This window comes from Suricata suricatta, chromosome 3, assembly GCF_006229205.1.
Source record: "Suricata suricatta isolate VVHF042 chromosome 3, meerkat_22Aug2017_6uvM2_HiC, whole genome shotgun sequence".
Taxonomy (NCBI): domain Eukaryota; kingdom Metazoa; phylum Chordata; class Mammalia; order Carnivora; family Herpestidae; genus Suricata; species Suricata suricatta.
The window spans coordinates 31,438,614-31,461,555 of NC_043702.1; the positions used below are offsets into that span (position 1 = coordinate 31,438,614).

General features: G+C 34.0%; 1 protein-coding gene across 2 annotated transcripts in view; it reads right to left on the reverse strand.

Moving 5' to 3' along the window:
* CARF (calcium responsive transcription factor) overlaps window positions 1-22,942 on the reverse strand; it is a 79,366-nt gene that overhangs the window by 10,059 nt on the left and 46,365 nt on the right. Inside the window, exons 12-17 of one of the 2 annotated variants that reach the window (XR_003906520.1) lie at window positions 18,642-18,804; window positions 17,670-17,733; window positions 12,715-12,845; window positions 11,963-12,335; window positions 8,997-9,171; window positions 6,818-6,846 (exon numbers count right to left, since the gene is read on the reverse strand). Coding sequence is in view for 1 of the 2 variants with exons in the window: in XM_029934036.1 (XP_029789896.1) it covers window positions 11,963-12,112; window positions 12,227-12,335; window positions 12,715-12,845; window positions 17,670-17,733; window positions 18,642-18,804 (617 nt within the window). In the remaining variant the exon portion in view is untranslated. The remainder of the gene's footprint in view (window positions 1-6,817; window positions 6,847-8,996; window positions 9,172-11,962; window positions 12,336-12,714; window positions 12,846-17,669; window positions 17,734-18,641; window positions 18,805-22,942) is intronic. The other variant, XM_029934036.1, reaches the window with a different exon arrangement.

Below are 22,942 nucleotides of genomic sequence, written 5' to 3' on the forward strand. Positions count from 1 at the left end.
AGGTAGCTACTACTATTTATTCAGAGGAAAGAAAAATACAAAGAACTGAAAGTTCAAGTAATTTGTCCAACGTTACACAGCTAATAAAGAGGAAGTGGGATTCAAATCTATCTGACTTCAGAGCACAGGCTCTTAACAACCAGTCCAAACTACAAAAATAAGAAACTATTTATGCCAGGCAAAATGCCAATGCTTTAACCCAACAATATAAAGCACGAAGTACAATGACTGGTGATTACTGAAATGTCATTTCTCTTCTTTGTAAGTAATGTCGTCGTCTTCTTAATTCTTATTTTATTTTATGTTAGAGAGAAAGAGAGAGCACAAGGAGGGGACAGGGGCAGAGGGAGAGAGAGATCTTAAGTAGGCCCCACCTGAGCTGAAATCATGAGTTGAATGCTCAACTGAGTCACCAAGGTGCCCCGTCTTCTTCATTCTTACATAATTTTATCCATATTTCTATAATCAAATTTACCATTTTCTTTTAAAGTTTATTTAGAGAGAGTAAGTTCATATGTGAGCATGTGTAAGAGTGGGGGGGGGGAGCAGAGAGCAAGGGAGAGAGAATCCCAAGGAGGCTCCACACTGTCGCCATAGAGCCCAATGTGGGACTTGATCCCACAAACCGTGAGATCATGACTTGAGCCAAAATCAAAAGCTAGACAACCAATAGGGCCACCCTGGTGCCCCTCAAACTTACCATTTTCTATCTTGTATAAAGTTATATATCTCATATAATAGACACTAAGTTCCAGTAAGGCAAACTTTTAAATCATTCATTTTGGTATCCTATATAGCCTAACTCTGTCAGGTACACAGAAGGCTGAATCGTTATGACTGGGGGAGCCATGGCAGTGGAGACTGGAAACTATACCATCAAAGGTGATCGCTATACAATCAGGCAGTTTTAGAGATCCTATACTGTAAATCGCACAATGATATACCTACTGGTCTCACTCAGATATGTTATACCTTACTCCATTTCATAATATACCCTTGTGCTTCCCTCAACAATCTCCTACCTATTCTCCCAACTCTAGTGCTCCTACAGAAACCCAAATGTGACATGGTATCAACATTGTCTGGAGAACTTCCATATCTAGTCAAGATGGAGTAAAAGTGACCAGATCTATCCTCCTGCCTGAAACAACTATAAAATTAGATAAAATATATGAAACAATGGTTTTCAAAATGTTGCACATGATGAGAGAGGACAGTGATCCCTAAGAGATGTAAAACAGATGAGATGAGGCCTATATTATCCCAGATAGCTATCCGAAGAGATTCCAGGCTGTGGTACATGGCGTGGAAAACCAGGCAGAGTCTCTCAGAGTAAAGGGGATGAAACTTGGAATCAAGGAATGCCAAAATAGTTAGAGTTTGTAGGATAAAGTACTGGAAAAGAGAGCAATACAGAAAACTCCAAAGATCTGCAGAAGTTCACTCCTTAGCATTCAACAGAATACTTAATTATCAGTGCATGAATATAAGGAAATTAATTTAGACTAGGGAAAAGAACAACCTGAAAGAATTTGGGAACAACCTTCTGAGGTTCAGAGGTTCTAGAAGAGCACCTATTCCCAAGTAGAAAACTTCAGCCAGAGTAGAAAACCTCATTAGTTCAAAAGCAATGTAGAATACTCAGAAGGGATTTGCCTCAATAATGAGACAATATTAACACTACATTAAATGCTGCTCGGTCCTATTTAACAAAGCCTGAAAGCAAGCATGAAAGGAATAAGCTGTTTCCAAAAAAACTTAATTGTGTCTCAGAACAAAAGTCAAGAATATTTATAGGAATACAGAAATATCCAGTACCCAAAAAAGGTGAAATTTATGTCTGACATCCAATCTAAAAATACCAGAAATGCCAAAAAGCAGGAAAATATATAAAAATAATATATACAATATAACTATTTAAAATATAAATAGTAACAATGTATTGTCAGGGTTATAAGCTATGTAGAAATAAAATGTGTGACCACAAAGAAGGTGGAAAAGATGTGAGTATATTATTAAAAGATTCTTACACTGTTAAGTGATGGAATACTGCTTGAAGGTAGACTGGTATAGTAAAAGATATACAGAATAAACACTAAAGCAATCATTAGCTAATAAGTCAAGAAAGGAGATAAAATTGAATCATAAAAAAAAAGGAAATTTCACCAAAGGATAGAAGAAGGGAACACAGTACAGACGGAACAAATAGAAAGATGGAAGGGAAGACTTAAACACAACCATTTCAATAGTAACATTAAATGCAAATAAAATCTACCATTTGTGAAATATATAAAATATGTAAACTATGATAATGCATCCTGATGAAAAAGTATGATTTATTTAAGAGATGCAAGAATACAAGGCTTCTGCCCTTTAAAATTCAATCAAAGCTTCATTACATATTGAGAGATTAAAAAAAGACAAACCAAATGATCATATCAAAATACATAGAAAAACCACCCGACAAAAATCAAGTATCCATTCCTAACAAAAATCCTCACTAAGTTAAGAACAGAAAGAATCTCTTTCATTTTGATAAAAGACATATGGAAAAATTATGGTTAACATCATAACAGTGAAAGACTAAATCCTTTTCCCCTAAGATCAGAAATAAGGCAAGGATATCCACCCTAACCCATTCTAATCAAAACTGCACTTGAGGTTCTAGTCAGTGTAACAGTTGAGAAAAAGGAATATGAGGCATCCAGATTGGAAAAGAAGATATAAAACAACATAATTGTCTATGTAGAAAATCTAAAAGAATCTACCAAAAAGCTATGAAAACTAATAAATGAGTTTAACAAGGTTGCAAGATAATAGATCCATATAAAAAATCAATTGTATTTCTATATTAATGCAAAAATAAGAAACTGAAGTTAAAAAATAATGTCATTTATAACTTCTTAGTGATAAATCTGACAAAAGATATGAGACCTATACATTGAAAACTCTAAAACATTGCAGAGAAAAAAAATAAAGTATCAATATTAAGATTTCTATTATCCCCAAATTGATCTATAATATTCTACATGATCCCAGTCAAAATCCCATCAGGCATTTTTAAAAAAAGAAGCTGACAAGGTGATTCTAAAATTCATATGAAAAAACAAAGAACTAAGAATTGCCAAAACAAAGTTGAAAGGAAGAATAAGGTTCAAAGACACTATTACCTGCCTTCAAGACTTATTATAAATCTATGGCAGTCAAGACAGTGCTATTGGTGTCAGGGACCAGAGTTTCTCAAACTCAGTACTATAGACATTTTGGGCCAGATAATTCTTTGTTGTGGGGCTGTCCTGTGCATCATACAATGTTGAAGAGAAGGTTGGGCTTCTATCAGAAATCAATAATCTCTCCCTAGCTGAAAACTTCAACTGTCTCCAGACTTTCCCCCATGTTTTTTAGAGGCAAAATTGCCCAGGTTGAGCCCACGGAGATAGACAATAAATCAATGAAAAAGAACAGAGTCTTGAAATTCACCCAATTGTATGAGATTAGTGTATTTTTCATCAATGGGATAAATTTAATTCAATGGAAAAATAAAAATACAGCCTTTTCAATAAACGGTGCTGAAACAATTGGATAGTCATATGCCAAAAAAAAAGTCTTGTATTATGTGTATAAAAATTAACTCAAAACAGATCATGCACCTAAATGTAAACTGAAAGTTATAAAATTTCTTAGATGAAAACTTAGGAGAAAATCCAACCTTGGGGTAGGCAAAGGTCTTTTAAATACAACACAGAAGTGTGATCCATAAAGGAGTGGGGGAGGCACACTGGACTTAATCATACTAAGAACTTCTGCTCTTTGAAAGATTCTGTTAAGAAGGTGGAAAGCTAAGCTACAGATGAGGCGAAAATTCTTGTAAATAACATTTCTAAAATGGACTTATATCTAGAATATACTTTTTAAACCTCTATAAGAAGAAAACAATTCCATTTAAAAATGAGGTAAAAATTCAAGCAGACAACTTCATTAAAGAAGATATACAGATGGCAACTCACGAAAAGATGTTTAACAGCATTGGTGATTGTAGAAATGGAAGTTAAAACCACAATAAGATACTACTAGACAACTACACAGCACTGTAATATGCCTACAATATCTAAAGCCGGTCCATACCAAGCATTGGCCAGAACTCTCATATACTCCTGAGAGGAATGTAAAGGGGAACAATCACTTTGGAAACATCATTTGAGAGTTTCCTAAAAAGTTAAATATATGTCTACCATATGACCCAGCTATTTCTCTCCTATATATTTACTCAAGAGAAATGAAAGCATATATTCATACAAAGACTTTTATACAAATGTTCATAGCAGCTTCATTTGTAATAGCCAAGAACTGTAAACAACCCAGCTGCCCATCAACAGGTAAGTAGGTAAATAAATTATGGCATATTCATACAATGGACTACTATTCATACATCCTGTGACACAGGATGAATCTGAAAATAATTATGCTGAGTGACAAAAGTCAGATAAAAAAAGGTTCATATTATATAATTTTTATAAAATTTAGAGAAAGCAAATTGATCTCTGGTGACAGAAAGCAAATCAGTAGTTGTTTGTGGATGGTGAAGTGTGAGTGGAAAGCAGGGAGAGGAGGGGATGGATTACTAAGAGGCATTAGGAATCTTTTGGATATATTCATTACCTCAACTGTGGAGATGCTTTCATAGATGTACACATTTATCAAAACGTTAAATTGTTCAATTTAAATATGTACAGTTTGTTGTATATAGTTATACCTCAATAAAAATATTTTTAAAAAATCTCTGCTGGTATCTGTTTCCTACTCTGTACTGTGGTTTTAGAATTTATGTGGTTTTAGAATACTTTATTTTCTTAATTGAGATATGACTGACACATAACATTAAGTTTAAGGTATACAATAGGTCGATTAGGTAATTTATATTTTGCAATATAATTGCCACCATCGTGTTAATTAACATCACTATCATGCCACATAATTATTCTTTCTTTTTTGTGGTGAGAACAATTTAGATGTAGTGTCTAAGAAACTTTGAATTTTACAATGCAGTATTATTGACTAGAATTACCATGCCGTACATTAGAATTCCAGGACATATTTACTAAACACAAGTTTGTACCCACACAATATTTTCAAAGGTTCCCAATATTAACCATACAATTTATTTATTTCTCTCATGAACCAGATTTAGAATCCATTAGGGGCACCTGGGTGGCTCAGTTGGTTAAGCGTCCAACTTTGGCTGAGGTCGTAATTTTGCAGTTTGTGAATTTGAGCCCCGCATTAGGCACTATGCTGACAGCTCAGAGCCTGGAGTCTGCTTCAGATTCTGTGTCTCCCTCTCTCTCTGCCCCTCCCCTGCTTACACTCTGTCTCTCTTAAAAGTGAATAAACATTTAAAAAATGTTTTTTTTTAATTTAGAATCCCTTAGCAAATTTTTCTTTAATTCTGATTTATTCCTGAAGTTTTAAGAATTCAATCAGCAATGAATATTTGTATTTAACAATAGTATGCATAGCTAACATGTATGTGGCAAAATTACACTGAGGCTTTGCTATTACAAATATGTTGCCATTACAACTTCTGGACAGAGTCAGATTTTCTATAGTCCCATAAAACAGGCAAGGAGGAATAAAGCAAAAGCAGCAAAGAGGAAAAACATTAATGATCCCTCCTTTTAAAATCACGTACTTCTGTCATTATGCCAAAAATATAAAGCTGTACTTGAAGATGTCCCAGTGCTAAGATGTGAGAAAAAAAATTACTAATACCTTATACAGGCATTGTTTTAAAATGCTGATGGTTGGCTGAGCTCAGAGTACTAAATGTGTATATATCCCTAAATGTAATGATAATAGGAGTTACTGGTAGTTATGCTGAAAAAGTTTCAGGTTCCAAATTGAACATAAATCTCTAGCCAAAGTTCTCAGGTAATTAAGATGTTTATTTAGCATCTTAAAGATGAACAAAACTACAACTATCCCCAGAAAAAGTATAAAAAGAAAACTAACAAGTTTAAGAAAAAATAACACAGGATTCTTTTAATGAAAAAAATTACATTATAACAAAGACACTATACATTGTTACAATAAATATATATACACACATTTTAAAACTTTTTAAAACCTGGTACAAATTAAATGACATCTTTCTCATACTCACATGATTAAGTATGTATTTTGACAGGATGTAAAGATGAAACACAAGCTGGTAGGCCTCAAAATTAGAAACTCTAATGCAGGACCAGATCCCATTTTCTATCATTTTTGTGACTTTTAGAAAACATTTACCTTGGATTATACAAGGTATTTCATATAAAAGCTTTTTCTTTTAAGCATGTTAACTGCTTAGGGAGAAAATTACTGAGGGAAAAGCCCACCATGGTGGTGTTTATCTATAATTAACTGTAGCATATATAAAATTCACTGGGAGGCTTTGTAACATGAAAAATACAATGATGAAAAAAGCTCAACTATAATTATGAATTTATAACTGCTTATTTTGAATGTCCAACTTACTACTACAGATCTTACACCTGATACTACATGACACAAAAGAGCTTATGTCCAACTTTGCTGTAGAGCTGTTAGGAGAATGCCAAATATAGGTACTGAAAATGTATGCACTTGTGTTTAATATCCTATGCCTTTAAAAAATAATCAAATATTTAAAATATATAAACACACTTTTATAAAAGCGATGCTAAGCACCTTTAAAATACAATACTGATATACTGTGACTAAACATGCATTTAGAGGACAAATGAATTTTTAAAAATTTAGAAACCATTTTTAAAGAGCTACTCATTGAAATACTTACATGAAAATATTGATAGTTCCAGTTTCTACCTAAAAACCAAAAGAGTATACAATTAGGGATTTAAACCTTCCTTCACGCTCTTTTTTAATTTTGTTTTTTGTTTGTGGGGAGGATACACTGTAACTTTCATCCTCCTAATAAAAAAGAAAACAGTACCAGAAAGAGACATTCGGATAGAATGAAGTGAGAGAAATATTTTTAAACTATATTTTGTTCTTGTTCAAATATCAAAGTCTGAATCCTCTAACATCTCTCATCCTCATTAACTGACTAGAGTTTGTATGTTAATAAGCATTTCTCCTTAGCAACTCAACATCAAAAAAGAAAAGACTGTCTCCAAAGGGATATAGTTCAATTGGTAAAATATTTAATAATAAGCTATTGCCATTAATGAAAAGTAAAGAGTTAAAATCTTGGAAAAAGTTTCCATAAAAATTAGAAATAATAATGAAAAGAATATGACCTACCTAAATGCAATAAAACTATAAATTCAGATTTATACCCTCTGAGTATACACAGACTACAAGAAAGTTGGTTTGAGGTAACTAAGAGCTGTGTTTAACTTAGAGTGACATACTCAGATTTGGCAGCTTGGCCCTGAAATGCTGACCTCAAATATTTTCAATTCTTAAGAAAAAGAAAAGCTAGTTAGAAGTCATATATGTAACTAAATATCAACTTTGTATTAAATAGGGGTATAAATAATAAATTTTATATTAAATAGGGTATAAATCTAAAGAGTAAGGATTTTTAGAGTTCCACTCACTTCCAATTTAACAATGCTTTACTTAGGCACATGCTGTGTACTTGCAACAATTAAAGTGAATTAAGAATCGGAGACTGGATTTTAGAAAAGCCAAAATGACTTAGTCACGTAAAATATTAAGGTTAAATTTCATATTATATTCCATATACTATGAATATAAACATTAATATCCATTTGAAATCCTTATTACTTTTAAATAAAGTCTTAAATTTACCCACAGATAGTCCCTGGGGTGAAAAATGCCTTTAAATTGATCTCGTGACAGCTTATAATTGACATGTCTAGTGTCTACGGCTATACCACCCTGAACGCGCCCGATCTCGTCTGACATGTCTAGTTTACCAACCTTCTGGAAAACAGAAGCTTATAATGAATATAGTGATTAGTACTTATTCAGTATTTCAAGTAATCTACTTACTCACCAAGCAAATATACCACATTAGTTGTTTTAAAGTTTTAAACATGAGCTAAATTTTAAACTACAAATACTTACCTTGAAGTACTATAAATTCTAATGTCACTAATTCAGTAAGAGCTCTGGCATAGAAAAATAAACACAACTCAAATTATTGTCTAACCAGAGCTGAATCTTCAATAGAAAATAGGAAAAAAAAATATGCAGATATCAAAAAGTTCCTCAAATTATCTGTAAACACCAGGGAAGTTTATTGTTCTTTTTGAATTCTCTGAATTTCTACATATTTCTATCCACAAGTAGTGTTTTACCTACAATACCATATAAATCCATGCAACTCTCATTTATTTCTGTTGCTTATCTGAATTATTCAAATTAAAACTCTAAGTACTTACCAAGACATTTTAAATTTCTACTAGATAACTATAAATACACTATTGGTTTGTAGTTATAAGTATAAAAATTATAATGGAAGAAACCAAAATGCAACTACAGTTTCCACAGATGTGAATGCTGGGCTTTATGTTATGATGTAAAATCTACTATTGTTTTCTCTTTCCTAGTGAGACAGACTACAAATATTCTCTCCCCTGTGCTAATTTAAAGAATTTGTTTACAACTTAAAAGAGGAAATAATTTCATTTATAACTTTAAAAAAAGTCAACACACATGCACATACTCACACACATACAACCTAACACACTATTTTTGTTTTTGTTCTTTTTTGCATTTTTCAGAACCCAAATCAGATACTTCCAAGAAATTAGTTAGGTAACTATTTGTGTTCAGACTATTTTGTCATGGATAAATTCAGATGATCTTCTGAAATACTGGCCTTATAAGATAATCAAGAAGCATAAGAATTATACAAAAAAGAGGAATAAAATAGTTTCCAAAAATATGGACTTGGCAACAAACATAGCAGTTTTAAATCAAAGTTGCTCATTGAACCGGTCTTCAGTTCACTTATCACAATGATGCGCTTTGACAATATTCACCTTTTTTATGACATTATAAGTCACCCAAGTTGTAAATTCTGAAAAGCTCCAATAATTTATGTAGTAGATAATTTCTTACAGTCCAAATTTTTTTTTGCTTCCACAGACAATGCTGGTTCTTTGGGTTCTTGCTTAACTTGGTTCACAGAAATGGTACCTTCTGGATTTTCTTCAACTTTAAAACCAAACATAAAAGAAAAACCCTAAAGGTTAATGTAACTTATAACATTGGAATCTTTATATGAATTTAGAGGCAAAAGCAAAAAACAGTAGTTTTCTGAAAAGCAATGTATTTGAGAACTCAGTACTTCTGATATCTTAATAGTCATTCATAATAATTCTTTCAGTAGATGTACACCTTAAATTAATGTAACATTGTATGTCAACTAAACTTCAATAGAAAAAAACTAAAAGAAAAAGAATAGAAAATTAAATGTTGAGAAGTAAAAACAAATGCTTTTAGTATGCTTCTGGTAATGAAAAAAGGAAACTAAGAAAATCATAGTTATTTTCCTCTAAAAATACTTTGACAAAAAGCGGTCCATAATTTGATGAAATTATGAGGAATATCTCGTATTTTAATCTTAATTGCTTTTAGGGTATCTGGGTGGCTTAGTCGGTTAAGCATTGAACTTTTGCTCAGGTCACAATCTCTTGGGTCGTGAGTTTGAGGCCCATAACAAGCTTCGCAATGGCAGTGTAGAGCCTGCTTGGGATCCTATCTCTCTCTCTCCCTCTCTCTCTCTGGCCCCCTCCTATTCATGATTTCTCTCTCAGAATAAATAAATAAGTAACTTAAGTTTAAAAAAACCTTAATTGCCTTCAATGAAAATATGTGTGAATAAAAGTCAGGAAGCCTCCCATTATTTGAAAATGATGTTTTGCAAACAGCAGGCATATATATTACAAATTTACCAATTTGTTACCACCCCCAAATGATTTCCATACGTGGTCATATATCAAGAAAAATGTTCCCTCCCTAAAGAAACTCAACTACATGAGTACTTTAGAAAAAAATATGCCACATCTTCATGGATAGTTCTGACTTATCTACATAATTTGTGTTTGCTTATTTGAAATATTGCATAATGCACTTACCATTATGATTTTAAAGTACTTATGACCAAATTAATTAGAATGTAGCATACCAGAAATACTATCTTGAACAGGCAGATGGGATATCTAAGATGAAATCTTTTTCAGGGATATCAGTTTTTCCATTGCTACAGGGAACTGAGATTCAGAGGACCAATATTTGCTGTGGAAAGTGTGTTGAACACACCTAATGCATGTCACGTATGGGTGTGTTGAGAGAGTTTAGCCCACACGACAGAGAAAACCAATAGAAGATGGATTTGAGTAATCTGAGAATTCATATTCAGGTGAAGAAGTCCCTCAGATCATGATCTAACTTGATAAATCATGCAGGTCCAGATCCAAAGAGGGTCTCCTTTAAAGCAATCTGAATTAGAGCTCTCAGAAATATCTTGGTACAGCACAGAGGGAGGAAACATGTTAGAGTGGAAACAAATTTTGGAGGCAGATATATCTGGGTTTAAATCCCTGCTCTATCATTTAGGCAATTACCTGAGCCTTGGTCTCCCTATCTGTACCATGAGAACAATCATCAACTATTTCATGGGGTGAGGATTAATTTACATATATTCCTTTTCCTTCTGTTCTATTGTCGCAGCTCTCTGGATAAATTTTCTTAAAAGTAATGTTTCCAATAAATTTAAAAGATAAGGATTCTTTTCTGAAAGGAACTATCTTATAATTTTCCTTACCCAGAAGAATGGTGACTAAGAATGGAGGGTAAATACCTCGTATGTTCTAAGGATAATTTCTATGAAAACTTATCTTCTTCAAAGCAAACTGCAAATCTTTTCCCACAAAAGTGCCCAATCCAGAACAATCTGTGTGAATGGAAGTGACACAGGTCAAGTAGGAGTTAGAATTTATTACTAGGTTGACTGGGTTTGTTACAAAGTGATTGTAACAAGGTGTTGGATTAAGTTAGGTCCCCAAAGACTTAACTAGTTCCCTTTCAATTTCTAGAGAACTCAACATTTAAGTCTAGAACCCAAAGTTTTTAACATTTTATAGCTGCCCACTTCATTCCATTTTACCTTTTAACAAATTTTCCATAATAATATTTACACTAAATGTTTTCCTTTTAAAGTTTCTCATTTTTTCCATTCATTCTACAATGACCCTTTGATTTCATATCATCACAGATTTTCCATGTAAAGTAAGGTAATTAGAGAATGAATAATTTTGCTAGAGAAAAAAAAATTTTAAAGTTTAAAAGTTACGCTCATGACATTTACCCCTTTTTCTGGTAGTTTTACTTTATTGATTTATATATTTTAAATCCCTAAGTAGAAATGATAGTTTTTTTCTGCAGTGTATTAGTAATGATACAATGGAATATTACTCAGCAATCAAAAAAGAATGAAATCTTGCCATTAACCCCAATGTGGATGGAACTCTAGTGTATTATGCTAAGCAAAGTAAGTCAGGGAAAGATAAAGATCATATGATGTCACTCATATGTGGAATTTAAAAAAAACATAACAGATGAACACAGGGTAAGGGAAGGAAAAATAAGATAAAAACAGAGAGGGAAGGAAACCATAAGAGACTCTTAAATCAGAGAACAAACTGAGGGTTGCTGGAGGGGAAGTAGGTGAGGGGATAGGCTAAATGCATGATGAGCATTAAGGAGGGTACGTGCTGGGATGAGCACTGGGTGTTACACGGAACTGATGAATCATTGGATTCTACTTCTGAAACCAATACTACACTGTATGTTAACTAATTGAAATTTAAATTTAAAAAAATAAAAGCTCCACAAGGCCCTATAGCTCAGGGGTTAGAGTACTGGTCTTGTAAATTTAAAAAAAATAGTACTGATAGTCCATGAAGGCTAAAAAAAATAAAATCACAAGTTGGTTTTAACTTACTAATAGCTGGGTGGTTATCTATAATTTGTATTGGGATGGTCTGCACATTTCCCAACAGAATCCGATGCACACTTCCTTCCATATTCTCTGTATCCTCAACATCTCCAACTTGCACCAGCTGGTCCACTGCAGCCAGATTTTGATCTGGTCCTGAAAGGTTACCCATGGTAGAGGTAATAATGCTACTGTTTGGGGTCAGGCATGTATCTGCTTGAAGGCTATGACTTTGACCAAGCAGCAGAGAATTATTATTCATTACAGTACTTTCTAATGAATCCAGAAGTCTTGAAGGACTGGAGGAAGGGTGGTTATTTACTGATATCAGAGTTGGCGATCCATCAGAAGAAGTGAATCTTGGTTGCAACTGCAAACCCTTTTAAACCAAAAAGAGTTACATCAAAATGTTTAAATTTACTAAGTATAATTTTTTTCATAGGATATATTACTCTTTTGACACATCATTAGAATAAAATATAATGGTATAGTTACCACCAAATATTGAAGACAGAAGCAAGAATCAAAGAAATGGTAGTATAACTAAATTTTACTACATGCATAGTTAACTCCAATTTTTTCAAAATGTATTGTTTAAATTATCTTATATCAAAATACAAGAAAGTCAGGAAATTAATAATAAAAACATCTTTGATCATTATTATAATTCTATAACAATTCTATAAAATACCTAGAAGAGAAGAGACTGAGGAAGAAAGGAAAAGGCTTCAAATTTGTCTATTTCACCGGCTACCTACCTGCAGTTGAGTAAATATTTTTGGCTGAAATGAGGAAAGTGAAGAAAGCAAGTGGGCTGGTTCTGGAGACAAAGAACCTCTTGTCTGATTTGTTTCCACTTTGGTGCTAACTGAGTCTCCTGGTGAATTTCCTAAGTTATATAAAAAAATAAGCCATCATAACAAAATAACATTTATGGCTTCTAGCATACTACACTTTATTATAATAATTACTATCACAATTGGAATAGGAAATAAAGTCAAAGGTTTGAAAAGGACTTTAAGAAGTTATTTTTTCCACTAAAAAAAGAAGTTATTTTGTGCATTATTTCCAGAAACTGTTAGAATCAGAATCACTAAGGAACTTCTAAAAAATATAAATTCCTTGTCTGAGGCAATCCTCAGCATTCTACAGCCTGCTGACCCAGACCTGATCACGGCCAACAGCCCACATCCTCCTGCAGCCTGCCGGCGCCCCCCCCCCCCCCCCCCCCCCCCCCCCCCCCCCCCCCCCCCGCCCCTCGCCAGCCATTCCTGTTTAATGGAGTAGAAGTCCACGTGCGTAACTGCCCACCTGGCACTCCAGTCCTATTTTAGCCCTACGGCTCCAAATGGATAAACATTTCAATAAAATGAAAAAAAAATATATATATATATATAAATTCTAGGTTCGACCTCCATTAGTTTTAATTCTGTATATCAAGGATGCGATATAAGAAACAGTACTTTTTTTCCTTGAAAGGTTCTGTATTTGTAACTCTAATCTAGGCCATCTTCCATGCTATGATGCTGAACTACACCTAAACTTCTCTAGATTTGTGAAACCTACTGAGCCTCTCAATTACAAAGACCAAACTTAATTCATCTTTGGTAGCCCTACTGCCTGGAAAATGCCTGACATAAAATGGGTCCTCAATAATAACAGCATTAAATTTCTTTTAATAACCCATTTTGGAATAAATGAATAAGAGTACAAATCTCTCTGTTTTCTTAATACCTCAATTGAGAAAGTAACTGTCTTTAGCGAATGTAGTCCCTCTCATGTAATTTTTAAGTATTAACCCAAATAAACTCATCTAAGTCAATAAAACACCAATTATCAGCATCTGTCTATTGTTTCCACGCTACAACTAAGTTATTTTTTAAAATGGCCCTAATGTCAGACAAAGATGGATTAAAGCACTAGCTTTTCTGTGTAACTTTCAACATGCTACTTAACTCAGTTTCTAAACTTCAGTTTCTTCATCTGTAAAATAAGGATAGTAAGAGGCTCTTCCTCAAAGGACTATTAAGAGGATTAAACAATACTCTGATATTTCTTGGCTGCTTCATTTCCTCTTTTTTTTTTTTAACTGAAGTATAGCTGACACAATTGTTACATTAGTTTCAGGTGTAAAATATAGTAACTGAGTAAGTTTATATATTGTGCTATGCTCATCCCGAATGTAACTACCATCTGTCACCATAAAATGCCATTACAGTACCAATGACTATATTCCCTTTTATCCTTGTGACTTGTTTATTCCAGAACTAGAACCCTGTATTCCCCTCTCCCCTTCACCCATTACGCCCATCCCTGTACTGCCCTCCCCTAGCAACCATCAGTTTGTTCTCTGTATATATGTGTCTGTTTCTGCTTTTCATTTGCTTGTTTGTTTTGGTTTCGGATTCTACATACAAATGAAATCCCATGGTATTTGTCTTTCTCTGATTTATCTCACTTTTTGGCTTCTTCATTTCTAATTGTCCTTCTACTTTATTCTACTGCTATTACTACTGTCATACCCACTACTATTGTCATAACGTCGACTTTTCTACATCTAAAAATCTCTAATTCAAATATCCCATTCTTTGATCACAGCCTCTTGTTTTTCCAAGGATTTTGCTCAAGTACTTCTCTACAATTGTTGTTAAACCTCGTGTGACTCTTCAGTCCACTGATTTCTCAGTCTTCTTCAGATCAACCTCTTCCTTAATAAAATTGTCTCCCTATTCAGCTTAGTAGAGTCTTAGGTTTATAATTTCAGTCACTCTCTTGCTCTCTGTACTTTTGTTATAACCCCTGATAAAATCCTAATATTGAATGAAAATGACTCCCAGTGCCTATATGTGTGAATCTGAACGTCACTGAAAAAGAAACTTGCTGCTACTACTAATACCAATTCATGATCATTAACTTTAACAGGACCTTCACCCATACTGACAACCTTACAATGTTCTTCTCACTCTATATTATGGATGATTTCAAATGTCCAATCTTGGCCACACTTCCTGAGATATTTTTCATTCTTAGCACTTTTACTTGAGAAAAGAGAAACTATCAGATAGAAATTTCCTCAGCTTCCCATTACCAAAGCTATCAAGTACCTCCATCTTCATCTATCTCTTCAGACATCTCCTATCTAAAAATACTTTCCTCAACTCCATATTCCCTTCATAGCACATTGCCTCTACTTCTTCATTCATCACCCATTCACTTTTCAACCATCCCAAGATGCTTCTTTCTAATCCACTCCATTGAAATGGCTCTGATACCCAAGGTTTTCAACCCGATCTCATGAATTTCTTTTCTTTCCCCACCACCACCAATCCTATTCTTATGCCAGTGTTGCCTACTTCAGTAAAGGCTAATATCAGTCAGTTGTTCTTGGAAGAAACTCAGGAGTCATCCCAGATCATTCCCATTCTTTTACCTCTCATACCTATTCAATCAATAAACAAACCTTTGAATTCTACTTTTCAAAAAACTCTTAAACTCTGTCCAATTACAGTACAAATGCCACCAAGTGTAGACCAAACTACTATCACTCTTCATTTGGACATCTTGAAAGGGGTTCCTAAGCCCATTTTGCATATCAAGTTTTATCTCCAAGCATTGTCTACGCTTAAAACCATACCACCTTTCTTAAGTTTTTTGGACATGACAGAGCTCTTTAATGCTTAGCTTTCAAACACACTATTCCTATCCACTCTTCAGTTCTTAGTTTATTTATTATTTTTAAATTTTTTTAATGTTTATTTTTGAAAGAAACAGAGAGACATTGTGTGAGCAGAGGAGGGACAGAGAAAGAGACACACAGAATCCAAAGCAGGCTCCAGGCTCTGAGCTGTCAGCACAGAGCCTGACATGGGGCTCAAACTCACAAGCTGTGAGATCATGACCTGAGCCAAAGTCAGTCACCCAACTGATGGAGGCACCCAGGTGTCCCTTGTTCTTAGTTTAAAAGCCACTTCCTTACTTCCTAGATTAAGTTATATGTCTCTATCACTATTCCCACAAAATTTTTTACAACTCTCTCATGGCACTATTCGTAACAGTAATTAGAATATATTTTTTATAGTGTCTTTTTCTCTTGCTGAACTTGAAATTCAATGGAGCAAGAAATTTGTTCTTTTTAGTGTCCAGCATTTACCACAGTGAGGAAAATATGTGCAGGACAAATGAAGAATGTTAAGGAATTTGAAAGTTATTCTCTATGCACAGGGTCTCTTAAAGATTAGTCAAAGAATAAAGAAAAAATTGTACTGTATATAGTTATTCATGAATTTATTCTAAAATTTATATGTTAACTTTGTAGCAGGCATTATGTCAGGAACGAGGTATGTTAACTTGAATAAAATACAATCTTTGCCCCTGAGAAGCTCAAATCATAATGAAAGATAACAACTTATAAACAAAAGGATACCATGTTAATTGCAGAAGTAAGTGCAAAAGAGTGAAGGTCTAACTTTATATAGGGGGTGAAGTTAAGAGAGCACTTAAAACCAAAGAGATTGATTTGATTAGTGAAAGAAGGTAGCCATATAGAAGTGGAGAAAACACATTTCAGAAGAGAAAAAAAAATGGACATACAAAATGGACAACAGTTTCCTGATCAAGGTATCTTAGGGTTATTACTACTGGAATTAGCCTAACTATAAAGTAAACCATACTGGTCATCAGCCTCAAAATTTTAATCATAAAGAATAAAAGCTGATTATGTGAGAATTTTTTTATTTTTTAAAGTTTATTTATATATATTTTATATTCTCTACACCCAATGTGGGGCTCAAACTCATGACCCCACGATCAAGAGTCACATGCGCTTCCAACTAAGCCAGCCAGGCATCCCTTATGTTTTAATTTGTTTGAGTATAGTTGAGACATGATGCTACATTAGTTTCAGATGTATAACACAGTGATTCAACTTCTCTATATGTTATGTTATACTCACATCTGTAGCTATCAACATACAATGTTATTACAACATCATCGGCTCTATTCCCTAGGCTGTGCCTTTTATTCTCATGACTTATTTATTCCATAACTAGAAGCCTGTATCTCCCACTCCTCCTCACCCATATTGCCCATTACCTTATCATCCCTCCCCTCTGGCAACTATCAGTTTGTTCTCTGTATTTTTAAGTCTGATTCTGCTTTTTGTTTATACATTTGTTTTGGTTTTAGTTCCCACATATGAATGAAATAATATATTTGTCTTTCTCAGTTTGACTTATTTTACTTAGCATAATACCCTCTAGGTGCATCCACGTTGTCACAGAAGACAACATCTATCCTTCTTTATGTCTGAATAATATATATGAGGAAGTTTAAACAGCTGAAATTATTTTGACAAAACCTAACATAGTTGCTCTTGTCTTGTTTGGCCATAGTTTTCTCATCCATAAAACTTGATTAGATAATATTATAAATGTCTTCCAGTTTGAGGGCACCTGGATGGCTTAGTTAAGTGTCTGATTCTTGATTTTGGCTCAGGTCATGATCTCACACTTTGTGGGTTCAAGCCTCATGTTGGGCTCTGTGCTGTCAGCACAGCTTTGAATACTTTCTTTCCCTCTCTGTCAGCCCTACCCCTCATGCTTTCCCTCTGTGTGTGTCTCTCTCTCAAAACAAACATTTTTTAAAAATTGAAAAAAATAAAGTTTTCCAGTTTTAACACTGATTTTATATTTTAACTATATTCAGGATAACCTACCTTCTGCAAATGTAACTGTCACAGTCTCTCTGAGAATATGCCCATTATCTGTAGTCCATTGAAGCTGAAATGGAAATGTTTACTTCAGTAAAACCATTAAAGAATTTATATTGCAAAATATTTTAAAACATCAGTACAACTGTCATATTTTATTCAGTGATAGTTTAATTGTGTTTTATTCAGTGATTACTCTCTTCACTTGTTTATTCTTGAAACATGAGTATACTTCACTATCTAAATACATAAGCTTCCCAACCTCAGATGGCAAGAATTTGGAGAGGAAGCAAAGATGGCAAAGATCATTACTAAACAAATTCATTTTATTTTCTAAACTTTGGATGGTGAATAATTAAGAGAGTTTGGGATGGAAAAGAATAGTAGACTAGCTTAAAATCTGAATTTATTCAGTTAAGAAGACATAATTTGGATAGTAAAAATATGGAGAGCAAAGGTATTGTTACCAGGATTTTAATGCCATTTGATGTAAAATTTGATGTAATTTTGATGTAAAATTTGATGTAAAATTAATATCCTTAGATGGCATACAGAACCAATTATCAACCCTTTGTGGATACAAAAAATGCTGTGTATTCAAGTCTTAACTACTGTACTGAAACTTGTCAACCGATTTAAGAAGAAAGGGAGATACACATAGTATATACTCAATAAATACCTGTTAGATGAATAAGATAGACTTTCTACAGAGATAAAATATGTTGATTTTTAAATGAGGATTACTATTGTTATTATAGTCAGAGTTGAATATTCATTGATATTTCTTCTTGTGACAGTAATATAAACTTGAGTCAAATAATCACCTGAGGGTTCATAGTGTTTACATTTTTTAAAAAAGATACTTTTTTTCCTTTCATCACAGTTATTTATATCATTAACAACCACCCCTATACAGCCTAGTAATAGAAGTTGAGAAAGATTCTATAATAAAACAAAGAATTACAATTGTAATCATACCGTTGCTGGAATAATCTCTGAGTTACACACATTATCTCCATTTTTCAAGGATTTCTGTACCTCATGGATGTGATTTTTAATATCATTTACAGTTGGAAAAAAGGATAAGTTATGTCTTTCAGGCACCTCATCAGGTTTAAACAGTTCTCTTTCCACAAATTTTCTGTGGAGAGCATAAAATAGAATAAAAACATAAATAATCTAGCAATATATTTCAGATAAAATGAGAAAATGTTCTTTTTTTAGCATAAGCTTCTGTAAAGCATGGCTTATAGCTTTATAATTTATATTTTTCATTTTAATTTTCCTATACATTAAGTCAAAGAAACCATGTGGATTAAAAAATGTAACATTTTCATTAAACACCTGTATATCGTATATCTTAGAGTAAGCTTTGACATTTTTATGAATTTTTAAAGAAATCACTATTTTCAGTTTAGGCATAATATGTTTTGAATGCTAACTATTTCAAGCAGTGTACTAAACACTGATATCAAGGATCTCCTTTAATGCTTACTATAATCTTGTGAAGTAAGGGCAATTATCATTCTCACTTTACGATGAGGGAACTGAAGGCTGCTGACATTAAATAATTTGCCACGGCTATATATCTAGCCAGAAAGTAAGAGAACCTGGGCCTACATCATGTTATGCTGTTGTCAAAAGGCATCACTTACTATATAAAATGTGATCTGCTCCAATTTTGTAAGTAGATAAAAGACAGTATAGAAATAGCAGACAGCACTGACACATAAATATACACAAAAAAGAAATGATAAAGTCCGGTATTTATACGCTTCAAGCATTACATTCTGTAGACATACTGCAAAGCTATATTATACCTCAGTTCGTAAGATTCAAGTTTAATAAATAATGTATGGCTTTACCAAATTTGGAGTCTAACAATGCCGCACTGAAAATGAATATAAAATGTCTAAGAAAGCTGCTAAATAGGAAAATCATATATTAGTTAAGAAATAATCCTAGGAAACACTCATTGTGTTGTTCAGATCAGACTACACTATAACTAGTTATAACTACACTATAACTAGTAGGAATAAGGCCAGTTAAGTACCAGAAATCATGGTAAACAGCACAAGCTGTAGAGTTAGATTTCAATTTCAGTTCCGCCTCTACCTCTTAAGCCAGTTATTTAACCACTCATAGTGTCCATTTTTCCCATATGCAGGATGGAGATAAATATATTAACTTTATAGAGTTACAAGAATAAATAAGACTGTGCATATAAAGTGCACACTATATCTGGTACATACACAGTAACTGCCACATAATAATAATAATTATTGTAATCTCAGTATGAATAACATTGGACCAGAGTGCTACATATACATTTAATCATAGAAAGAACTATCCAATTCTTAAATAAATATTGTTTTATAACTATTGTTAATAAAATGATTTCTAGTTAAAAAAAAACTACCCATGTTTTTTACTGTTATACAATCTAATTGCATTTCAAGTAGTTTAAATAAGGATCTTGGCCTAGGTTTTAAAATCTTTGGTTCTACAAAGATTTTTTCCTACAAAGGAATTTATTATATAATTCAATTTATATATCATTCAGAAATAGTCCAATTTGTTAAACCTGAATATGGAATACTTTATTTATTTTCTTAATAGTTTATTGTCAAATTGGTTTCCATGTAACACCCAGTGCTCTTCCCCACAAGTGCCCTCCTCCATAATCACTACCCCTCTTCCCCCTCCCCCTCCCACTTCAGTTCTTGGTTCGTTTTCAGTATTCAATAGTCTCTCATGATTTGTATCCTTCTCTCCCCCCAACTCTCTTTCCCCCTTCCCCTCCCTATGGTCCTCTGTTAGGTTTCTCCTGTTTTCCTGTTAGACCTATGAGTGCAAACATATGATATCTGTCCTTCTCCGCCTGACTTATTTCGATTAGCATGATACCCTCAAGGTCCATCCACTTTCCTGCAAATGGCCATATTTCATTCTTTCTCATTGCCATGTAGTACTCCATTGTATATATATACCACATCTTCTTGATCCACTCATCAGGTGATGGACATTTTGGTTTTTTCCATGTTTTGGCTATTGTTGACAATGCTACTATGAACATTGGGGTACATGTGCTCCTATGTATCAGCACTTCTGTATCCCTTGGGTAAATCCCTAGCAGTGCTATTGCTGAGTCATAGGCGAGTTCTACTGATAGTTTTTTGAGGAATCTCCATACTGTTTTCCAGAGTGGCAGTACCATTTTACATTGACCACTTTCTTACACCATACACAAAAATAAACTCAAAATGGATGAAGGACCTGAATGTGAGACAGGAAACTATTTTATTTTGAATACGGAATATTTTAAATGAGTAATTTGAATCAATTTTCATGGCTTGCCAAATATCTGCTACAAAATAATCAGTTCATAAATAAGATTATTTTAATACATAAATTATATTCTTTATCTACTCTGATAGCATATATCCTGGAAAATGTCTATGATAAAAGTATTATTATTTTTTTTACTTTTTCTTTTTTTTTAATAGTTTATTGTCAAATTGGTTTCATACAACACCCAGTGCTCTTCCCCACAAGTGCCCTCCTCCATCACCACCACCTCTTTTCCCCCCACCCCTTCCCCTTCAACTCTCAGTTCATTTTCAGCATTCAATAGTCTCTCAAGTTTTGCGTCCCTCTCGTTCCCCAACTCTCTTTCCCTCTTCCCCTCCCCCTGGTCCTCCATTAGGATTCTCCTGTTTTCCTGTTAGACCTATGAGTGCAAACATATGGTATCTGTCCTTCTCTGCCTGACTTATTTCGCTTAGCATGACACCATCAAGGTCCATCTACTTTCCTACAAATGGCCATATTTCATTCTTTTTCATTGCCATGTAGTACTCCATTGTGTATATATACCACATCTTCTTGATCCACTCATCAGGTGATGGACATTTAGGCTTTTTCCATGTTTTGGCTATTGTTGACATTGCTGCTATAAACATTGGAGTGCATATGCTCCTATGTATCAGCATTTCTGTATCCCTTGGGTAAATCCCTAGCAGTGCTATTGCTGGGTCATAAGGGAGTTCTATTCATAGTTTTTTGAGGAACCTCCACACTGTTTTCCAGAGCAGCTGCACCAGTTTACATTCCCACCAACAGTGTGCCCGTCTCTCCACACCTTCGCCAGCATCTATAGACTCTTGATTTGTTCATTTTAGCCACTCTGACTGGTGTGAGGTGGTATCTCAGTGTGGTCTTGATTTGTGTTTCCCTGATGATGAGTGATGCTGAGCATTGTTTCATGTGTCTGTAGGCCATCTGGATGTCCTCTTTGGAGAAGTGTCTGTTCATGTTTTCTGCCCGTTTCTTCACTGGGTTATTTGTTTTTTGGGTGTGAAGTTTTGTGAGTTCCTTGTATATTTTAGATACCAGCCCTTTATCTGATATGTCATTGGCAACGATCATTTCCCATTCTGTCGATTGCCTATTAGTTTTCTTGATTGTTTCCTTTGCAGTGCAGACGCTTTTTATCTTGATGAAGTCCCAAGAGTTCAGTTTTGCTTTCATTTCACTTGCCTTTGGGGATGTGTCGAGTAGGAAATTGCTGTGGTGGAGGTCTAGGAGGTTTTTTCCTACTTTCTCCTCGAGGGTTTTGATGGTTTCCTGTCTCACATTCAGGTCCTTCAGCCATTTTAAGTTTATTTTTGGGTATGGTGTAAGAAAGTGGTCTAGTTTCATTCTTCTGCATGTTGCTGTCCAGTTCTCTCAGCACCACCTGCTCAAGAGGCAGTCTTTTTTCCATCGGATACTCTTTCCTGCTTTGTCAAAAATTAATTGGCCGTACATTTGTGGGCCCAGTTCTAGGTTCTCTATTCTATTCCACTGGTCTATGTGTCTGTGTTTGTGCCAATACCACACTGTCTTGATGATGACAGCTTTGTAGTAGAGGCTAAAGTCTGGGATTGTGATGCCTCCCATTTTGGTTTTCTTCTTCTATATTACTTTCGCTATTCGGGGTCTTTTGTGGTTCCATACGAATTTGAGGAGAGCTTGCTCTAGCTTCGAAAAGAATGTTGGTGCAATTTTGATGGGGATTGCATTGAATGTGTAGATTGCTTTGGGTAGTAATGACATTTTCACAGTGTTTATTCTTCCGATCCATGAACAGGGAATGTTTTTCCATTTTTTGGTGTCTTCTTCAATCTCTTTCATAAGTTTTCTATAGTTTTCATCATATAGGTCTTTTACATCCTTGGTTAGGTTTACTCCTAGGTATTTGATGGTTTTTCGTGCAATCGTGAATGGAATCAGTTTCT